The sequence below is a fragment of the Monodon monoceros genome, unplaced genomic scaffold (genome assembly GCF_005190385.1).
Source record: "Monodon monoceros isolate NGI ecotype Baffin Bay Population unplaced genomic scaffold, NGI_Narwhal_1 Super_Scaffold_16, whole genome shotgun sequence".
Classification (NCBI taxonomy): Eukaryota; Metazoa; Chordata; class Mammalia; order Artiodactyla; family Monodontidae; genus Monodon; species Monodon monoceros.
The window spans coordinates 74616600-74625465 of NW_021703772.1; the positions used below are offsets into that span (position 1 = coordinate 74616600).

At 47.4% G+C, this 8866-nt stretch overlaps 1 protein-coding gene across 4 annotated transcripts; it reads left to right on the forward strand.

Annotated features, from left to right (window-relative positions):
- Positions 1-522: 522 nt before the first annotated feature.
- NR4A2 (nuclear receptor subfamily 4 group A member 2) lies at positions 523-6904 on the forward strand. 4 transcript variants are annotated; one of them, XR_003794016.1, is made up of 7 exons: positions 523-646; positions 1132-1997; positions 2793-2922; positions 3316-3479; positions 4389-4591; positions 5112-5169; positions 5320-6267. XR_003794016.1 is itself a non-coding variant. In XM_029225856.1 (7 exons), exons 2-7 carry the CDS (start codon positions 1134-1136, stop codon positions 5574-5576), a joined length of 1797 nt encoding a protein of 598 aa, XP_029081689.1. In that variant the 5' UTR covers positions 523-646; positions 1132-1133; the 3' UTR covers positions 5577-6904. The 4 variants fall into 4 exon arrangements, 3 of the variants coding, with proteins under 3 accessions (XP_029081689.1, XP_029081690.1, XP_029081691.1); XM_029225856.1 differs by having other exon boundaries at positions 4991-5169; positions 5320-6904; XM_029225857.1 differs by having other exon boundaries at positions 561-1997; positions 4991-5169; positions 5320-6904.
- Positions 6905-8866: the final 1962 nt, after the last annotated feature.

Here is an 8866-nt window from a genome sequence, read left to right on the forward strand (position 1 = left end):
CAGGGTTACCTGGGCCTTGCTAACATTTTGTAACTCCTAGGGGGTGAAGGAAGAGATTGTTTTCACATTTTATATTCTTGACTTATACTTCCTTCCCTGCTTCCTAGATGAAAAGCCAGTTTCACCACAGGAAAAAAAATTCAAGAGAAGGTTCCAATGCTGTATTTTATTAAACCCCAGTTTCTTCTTATTTAGTTTTGAATTAAACTAAAATGGAAATGACACTCCCCTTGCACTGCCCCTAAACACCCAGTAAAGGGGCCAATTTATTTCATCATAAATAAGTACATGGAATACCTTTCCTTCTTCAGAGGTATTCTCTGCAAGGATCAACACAGTCAATGGGTGAAATTTTCTGTTGTTTCCAGCCATCTCTTTTAGACATTCATTTTAAATGGTGTTTGATAAAGGCTACACACTAATTTCCAATTAAACAATCAAGAAGGGCCTGCCTGGTGATACAGATGCCCAGCCAAATCTGTCCGGAAAGTCACCCTAAGGCTTCCTGTGTCTTTATTTCAGGGAGGAGAACTGCCAGGCTGGGCTCTCCACTGCTTTTCTAAAAATCTTGGAAACTTTGTCCTTCATTGAATTACGACACTGTCCACCTTTAATTTTCTCGAAAACGCCTGTAACTCAGCTGAAGGTTAGTGCAACTTCATTTTTTTTCTTTCCCTCCCCCGAGTTCCGTAAACGTCAAGAAACAGGGCAATGCGATCTTTCCCAGCAAACCCTGTAACTTAAGTTTTTCCCCCGACCCATCGCCTTCGGGAACAAGTTTCTCATTGTGCAATTCAACTTGATTTCTGGATTGAGCTTGCTGAACCCGAGCTTCAGAGGAAAGGCTCATTGAAGAGGGATTACCCATGAAAGGGGGCGGAGGGGGAGGCGCTGGAAATATCCGGGAATGGAGACTGTAATAGCTTTCTAGTTCTGGGTCTTTATTGGATCAGTCTTTCCTTGTCCTGCACTGTTTTGCTCCTCAGTATTCGCACTCTCCGCCCTTCCTCTCGCGCCCCTACGTGCTCTCTGACCGCCGCGGGCTGCCGGTGTAGCTCCAGGTGTACCCGAGCCCGGGAGAAAGTGTTCAGTTGACCAGGCTGAGTGTATATTACCCTGTTTCATTTCCAGCCATGCCTTGTGTTCAGGCGCAGTATGGGTCCTCGCCTCAAGGAGCCAGCCCCGCTTCTCAGAGCTACAGTTACCACTCTTCGGGAGAATACAGCTCCGATTTCTTAACTCCAGAGTTTGTCAAGTTTAGCATGGACCTCACCAACACTGAAATCACTGCCACCACTTCTCTCCCCAGCTTCAGTACCTTTATGGACAACTACAGCACAGGCTACGACGTCAAGCCACCTTGCTTGTACCAAATGCCCCTGTCCGGACAGCAGTCCTCCATTAAGGTAGAAGACATTCAGATGCACAGCTACCAGCAACACAGCCACCTGCCCCCCCAGTCCGAGGAGATGATGCCGCACTCCGGGTCGGTTTACTACAAGCCCTCCTCTCCCCCGACGCCCACCACCCCGGGCTTCCAGGTGCAGCACAGCCCCATGTGGGACGACCCAGGCTCCCTCCACAACTTCCACCAGAACTACGTGGCCACCACGCACATGATTGAGCAGAGGAAAACGCCGGTCTCCCGCCTCTCCCTCTTCTCCTTTAAGCAGTCGCCCCCCGGCACCCCCGTGTCTAGCTGCCAGATGCGCTTCGACGGGCCCCTGCACGTCCCCATGAACCCGGAGCCGGCGAGCAGCCACCACGTGGTGGACGGGCAGACCTTCGCTGTGCCCAACCCCATCCGAAAGCCCGCGTCCATGGGTTTCCCCGGCCTGCAGATCGGTCACGCGTCGCAGCTGCTCGACACGCAGGTGCCCTCGCCGCCGTCGCGGGGCTCCCCTTCCAACGAGGGGCTGTGCGCCGTGTGCGGCGACAACGCGGCCTGCCAGCACTATGGCGTGCGCACCTGTGAGGGCTGCAAAGGGTTTTTTAAGGTGAGCCAGGACGGGGGCGGAGGAGGCAGGTAGGGGCCCCCTAGTGCCCGGAGCCTCAGAGTGCTGGTTCCACCGGCGTGCAGGCGCCCGGCGCCAACTGGCCCCTGACCGTCCGACTCCCGGGGTCCACGGGGGCTGCCCTGCAGCCGCCCCTGGGCTGCGGCGGAGGCTTCTGGGTGCCTTGGAAAGGGAAGTAGGAAGACCGGGAGACCCGGGGTCGCATCCCCCGCACGCAGCCGACCCGGCGAGCCCCCGCCCGAAGTTGCCGGGGCTGAGTTGGAAGAGGGTCATTTGCATGGGCTAGGAGCTGTCTTCTCTGTTCAGATTGAAATTGGTTAGGACAGAGAACCGTGTCTGAGCTAACCAAGTGGAACAGAATTCCCTATGGTCAAATTAAGTGATCTCTTTATTTCGCCATCCTGATTGAATAATCTTATCATTTTAAATAGAGAAGGTCTCTAAGGAATGTAAATAATATGAATGCCCACGGATTTGTATTTACTGAGCGTCTCCTTCTTCTCTTGGCATATAAAACACAGCAAGCAGCGGCAAGGTTAGCTCAAATGTTAACGCTATCAATTTTCTTCTGTTAAATGCCCTGGGGGAGGAAAAAGAGAAGAGAGAGAAAGAAAAGGAAAAAGAAAAAAATAAAAAGGAGTTGTGTATGTGTTTGTTTATGGGGAGGGTGTGTGGATCCCGGCCGTTCAGAAATTGTGTCTGGATTCCCTGAATTGTGTTGGATTTTCAAGAGAAAAAAAAAATTTTTTTTCCGGCCTGTATTGTCTCCTTTTGCAGCGCACGGTGCAAAAAAACGCGAAATACGTGTGTTTAGCAAATAAAAACTGCCCGGTGGACAAGCGGCGCCGGAATCGCTGTCAGTACTGCAGATTTCAGAAGTGCCTGGCTGTTGGGATGGTGAAAGAAGGTAGGTTGGGGCCAGCAGCCCACTCCCCAGTCTACGCCTTTGGGAAGCTTCTGCTCCTGCCCCAAACCCACTTCCCAGAGCCGGGGCGGGGGCTGGGGGAGGTCTCCTGCTTCCCCCGCACCGGCCTCTGGCCTCTACGACTCGGCAGTTGCCTGCTAGCCCATCCTGCCCTAGAGAAAGCCGCCAGGCCCTTCCCGCCTTTAACTATACGACCCATTGGGAAGACGACATGAACCCCCCCCCCTTTTTTACGCTTCTTGTCAGCATAAGGCTTTACAAGCGGTGGGGCGCTGCCCCGCCCCGCCGGGCGCCCCGCGGCTGCGGCCTTCCCCCGGGGAGGGGCCCAGGCAGCAGCTGGATCTTGCTTGCCCTCACCCGGCGATTCCTTTGCAGTGGTTCGCACAGACAGTTTAAAAGGCCGGAGAGGTCGTTTACCTTCGAAACCGAAGAGCCCACAGGAGCCCTCTCCCCCCTCGCCCCCGGTGAGTCTGATCAGTGCCCTCGTCAGGGCCCATGTCGACTCCAACCCGGCTATGACCAGCCTGGACTATTCCAGGGTAAGAAGCTGGCGCGGGGGGGGGATCCTTCGGACAACTGACAGATGGGCAGGACCCCTTCCCCACACCCATCACTAACCCCCAGGCCCAAGGGATAAAGGAAGCATGCGAGGCTGTGGCTTCACAGCTCTGGGTAGGGCCACAGAAGACAGATGGCGTTGCTAGGGCTGCAGAAGTGAGGACAGGGCAGAGGAAGGAAGAGAGGGTAGGCCACAGTGGTCAAACCTCTGTGAGGCCCCTTCCCAGCACCACGGTGCACACACACACACACACACCAGTGCCTCTGATGCCTAAACCAGAGGCAGTGGAAAAGCCCCCGCTTGGGTTCTATCACCAGTCCTCCATGGAGATGATTTAATCCTCATTCTCTCTGGTGCCGTCAGGGTGAGGGATGCCTCCTCCCCGGTCAGGGAAGGGGAAGAGAAGGGGGTATAAGGAATGGCAGTGGGCGGGGAAATCAAGTGGTCAGATTCCTCTTTTACCCCAGCCATGAGAAATGTGTGCGCTTTAAATGGAGGAAGTGTGCCGGGCAAACCTAGAAGCAAACCTAGAAGCCACTACAATTTTATTGAGATTTGCAAAGGGCGTCTCTGCTCGAGACCCACTCTGGGACTGGCATGAATACTAACGTGTCAATTGTTTTGTGGAGATAAGAGTGAACGTTTCCCAGGGCTGGTTGGCACCGTATTTAGTCTGTATGGAAATGGTAATTTACATATTTAAAGCAGCGACCTCATAGCACCATCCCTAATTGAATTAATTGCCCCGGAACATCTAATTTCCTTACTGGTCAGAGAGAGGTTTAATTGTTATAAAAACCTGGCTCCCCTACTAGAAACGAGGTTAGCAATTTCACGGGTTATATATTTTAGAGAACCTCATTAAGTGCTTTTTAAAATGAAATTCCAGTTCCAGGCGAACCCTGACTATCAGATGAGTGGAGATGACACCCAGCATATCCAGCAATTCTATGATCTCCTGACTGGCTCCATGGAGATCATCAGGGGCTGGGCGGAGAAGATCCCGGGCTTCGCTGACCTGCCCAAAGCCGACCAGGACCTGCTTTTCGAGTCGGCTTTCCTAGAACTATTTGTGCTGAGATTAGCATACAGGTAAATGGAGAGGGCGATCCAGGAAGGCTGGGAATGGAGGAAGAGAGGAATCAAGAAAGGAAAAGAAAGAGGAAAAGGGAAAGAAAAGGGGGAAAGAGAGGAGAACAGAATGGGAAATAAATGAGGGGGAAAGGAAGGAAAGGAGAGTAGATAAAAGGAAGAGAAGGGAAGGAATGAGGGCAGAAGCCTTAGATGAATGGAATGGAGGTGGGATAGGGGGCATTCTTGATTGTTATGAAATTAAACCCTTTCAAGGTCCACTGGCCTACGTTTTATTAACTCTTTGGTAATTAGGTGCCTCTTAAATCCCTCATTTATTGCTCTTCAAGTAATTAGTTGTTTAGCTTTTCTCTCTCTCTCTTTTTCTCCCCCTCCCCCTCTCTTTGGTATTAATTGCAGGTCCAACCCAGTGGAGGGTAAACTCATCTTTTGCAATGGGGTGGTCTTGCACAGGTTGCAATGCGTTCGTGGCTTTGGGGAATGGATTGATTCCATTGTTGAATTCTCCTCCAACTTGCAGAATATGAACATCGACATTTCTGCCTTCTCCTGCATTGCTGCCCTGGCTATGGTCACAGGTCAGTACCACAGGCACAGGGCACTTCTCCAGAACTGCCCAGTGGGATTCGTCCCGGTTTTCCCTTGCTGCCTGCCGACCCTCCCTGGTCCTGTCAGCTAGCTAACTGCTCGGTGCATTCCTCTTTTGTTTCTGGTTGTGTTTTCTGCAGAGAGACACGGTCTCAAGGAACCCAAGAGAGTGGAGGAGCTGCAAAACAAGATTGTAAATTGTCTCAAAGACCATGTGACTTTCAATAATGGGGGCTTGAACCGCCCCAACTATTTGTCCAAACTGTTGGGGAAGCTTCCAGAACTCCGTACGCTTTGCACGCAGGGGCTACAGCGCATTTTCTACCTGAAACTGGAAGATTTGGTACCACCACCAGCAATAATTGACAAACTTTTCCTGGACACTTTACCTTTCTAAGACCTCCTTCCATGCACTTCAAAGAAACTGGAAAGAAACCTAAAACTGTCCAGAGGGGGCAAGTCACAAGGGCAGAGAGATACCCCTGAGCTGCCTCAGCTCTAGCCGGCCCCCACCCCTTCCATACACCTTGGCCCTTGATCTCTAAAGAAAACAAACAAACAAACAACAACAAAAGCAAAAACTGTTACTATTTCCTAACCTGCAGGCAGAACCTGAAAGGGCATTTTGGCTCCGGGGCATCCTGGATTTAGAACACGGACTACACACAATACAGTGGTATAAACTTTTTATTATCAGTTTAAAAATCATTTTATTGTTCAGAAGGAAGCTTCTTAATGTATGACGGAAAACATTTGGCCATGCTTGGTTGTTGCAGTTAAGACAAATGTAATACACATAGACACATACACACACACCCACATTGTAAGGGGACCCACAAGTATTGCCCTTTAAAAGACTTCAAAGTTTTCTGCTGTAAAGAAAGCTGTAATATATAGTAAAACTAAATGTTGCGTGGGTGGCATGAGTTGAAGAAGGCAAAGGCTTGTAAATTTACCCAATGCAGTTTGGCTTTTTAAATTATTTTGTGCCTATTTATGAATAAATATTACAAATTCTAAAAGATAAGTGTGTTTGCAAAAAAAAAAGAAAAAGAAATAACCACAAAAAAGGGACAAGCATGTTGATTCTAGGTTGAAAATGTTATAGGCACTTGCTACTTCAGTAATGTCTATATTATATAAATAGTATTTCAGACACTATGTAGTCTGTTAGATTTTATAAAGATTGGTAGTTACCTGAGCTTAAACATTTTCTCAATTGTAAAATAGGTGGGCACAAGTATTACACATCAGAAAATCCTGACAAAAGGGACACATAGTGTTTGTAACACCGTCCAACATTCCTTGTTTGTAAGTGTTGTATGTACCGTTGATGTTGATAAAAGAAAGTTTATATCTTGATTATTTTGTTGTCTAAAGCTAAACAGAACTTGCATGCAGCAGCTTTTGACCGTTTCCAGAGTGCTTATAATATACATAACTCCCTGGAAATTACTGAGCACTTTGAATTTTTTTGTTTTTTGTTTTAATGTCTAAGATTGTCAGTTAATATATTATTTTATGTTTGAGTAAGAATTTTAATATTGCCATATTCTGTAGTATTTTTCTTTGTATATTTCCAGTATGGCACACGATATGAGTCACTGCCTTTTTTTCTATGGTGTATGACAGTTAGAGACGCTGATTTTTTTTTTCCTGATAAATTCTTTCTTTGAGAAAGACAATTTTAATGTTTACAACAATAAACTATGTAAATGAACAGAATTTTGTCTTCTTTCTGGGTTAGGAAAAATGATGACTAAACAGCAATATACAATAGACAGAGTTGGAGATTGATCTGGGATAGGTCACTTATTCAGAATCTGAATTTCTGACAGTTTAGACCTATTCTGGCAAAAGGAACTGGGAAATTGAAGTAATTATCCAGAGAATTCTGTACAGTATTTTTCCTTAACCGGAATTTTCCAGTGTGGCAACCTACATTTATCAGAATCAGGTGAGAATATCTTAACTCTTCTGATAACTTTGCCAGTAAGTGCAGCTTTCAGAAGAGAAGTTCAGGAGACCTAACAGCTTTTGAAATTTTGCAAGGTTCGAAGTCCTATCAAGTTTTTGTCTTGCACAATGTTTAGAAAGTATCTTTTTAAGACTCAGAAAGTCAACATGGATTTGAAGTGTATTAAATATAATCTCTGATTTCTCCCACTCCTTGTAAAGGATCTTGGAGGAAGAGCCAAGCATTTTGGTCCCTTTGGGCCTTGGGGTCAGTGGTCTTTGGCATAGAGCAGAACAGTAGAGGCATTTCTTACAACTTTTTGTTTTCCTCCTTCAGTGAATAGTGATGAGGTTCAATGTGCAGTTTTAGAATAATATTTCCGTCTTAAAAGTTTCTCAGGTAAAGAACAAAATATCCATTTGTCAGGTCCTGGGTCTTGTCAGATACAAACAAGTTATACCAAAGTCTCTAGGATTCCACCCAGCACCAACTTTTAGCAAAGAAAGTAACTAACACTGTAGAAGCCACTTCTGGTACCAGCTTCCTCTCAGCGACCTGGTCCTTGCGGGGTGGAGGTCCAGCCAGTTTCGCCTCTGGACAGCTGTGAATTCACAGAAAGTGCAGGATGGAGGTGGTTTTCTTCGTTGGCCCTGGTGGATTTCAACTGGCCTCCGGGTCATTGAAATTTACAGAACGTGTTATTATTTTTAAAATGCAGAGTTAGAACAGTAAATTTCCAGGAGAGTTCTCAGGTTATTTTTACTTTGCCTTTTCTTCCTTAAAAAAAAAAAAAGAAAGGACATGTTTTGCGGGTCGGGCAATAGAGATAAGGCAGGTCTCCGTGGTAATTTAAGGTTATTTTCAGGAGATGCCTTTCTCTACAGGTAACTCAGGGGCAAAAGTGTGTGGCCACATAGGAGATTAAATAATAAGCAAAATGTCCGATGTCCTAGCTTCCTTGAAAAGATGGGGCCTGCCATTTCCTTTTATTTTCACAACTTCTGCTCAACTAAAGCCGAACACTAATAAGCAGAGAGAAAGAGAAAGCTCTTTAGAAATGCTGGGAGTCTGCAGAGCCGTCAGCAATCGTCTCCCAGGTGTCTGCAGCCCCGAGACAATTACATTCCGACTCAGAATCCTCGAGAGTTGAACCCAGAAACGAACTCTGTTGCAGGTTCTCCCTTAAGGAAGCCGCTGTGCATCACCCGAGGCCAATGGGGTGTCAGGTAGTGCGCCTCCCGAGAATTTGGGGTGAAAGGAGGGAGGGATGACTCTCTCCCATGCCCGCATGCAGACTGCACCGGCTCCGCGTATATTTAGTTGTAATTCCTAAATTGAAAACTGGCTAGTCCTTTTTCTGCTTCACAGTTGCCGAGTCAATTTCCAACTCCCGGCTGCGCACCGGGTTGCGCGGGGAAAGAGCCTCGCACGCATCTATCCTGCAGCTTCCGGTATCCGTAAGGCTGAGGACTTTTCCGGTCCCGGTCTTTCTAGGAGTAAAGCCCAAGAAAAGCGAGAGACACGATGCGTTGCAAAAGACAGAAGTTTCATGGAACTCCTATAGAAATAGATTAAAACTTTATAATGGGGACTTCATATAGCCCTCCTCTCCCCAAGTCCTCTTAAGAATTTCAGTTATTGTGTGCTGTTTCAGCAATGGAAATATGTTATCATTGTTCAGAAGACATGACCATACACTTCTCAGCTCTGAAAGAGGGCCTAATTTTAAG

Bases quoted from the DNA above. Each gene is read 5' to 3' on its own strand.
- NR4A2 (XM_029225856.1), top strand. From the start codon at position 1,134: ATGCCTTGTGTTCAGGCGCAGTATGGGTCCTCGCCTCAAGGAGCCAGC. The intron at 2,923-3,315 runs GTAGGTTGGGGC...ATTCCTTTGCAG, and splicing joins TGTTGGGATGGTGAAAGAAG to TGGTTCGCACAGACAGTTTA. The intron at 3,480-4,388 runs GTAAGAAGCTGG...ATGAAATTCCAG, and splicing joins CCAGCCTGGACTATTCCAGG to TTCCAGGCGAACCCTGACTA.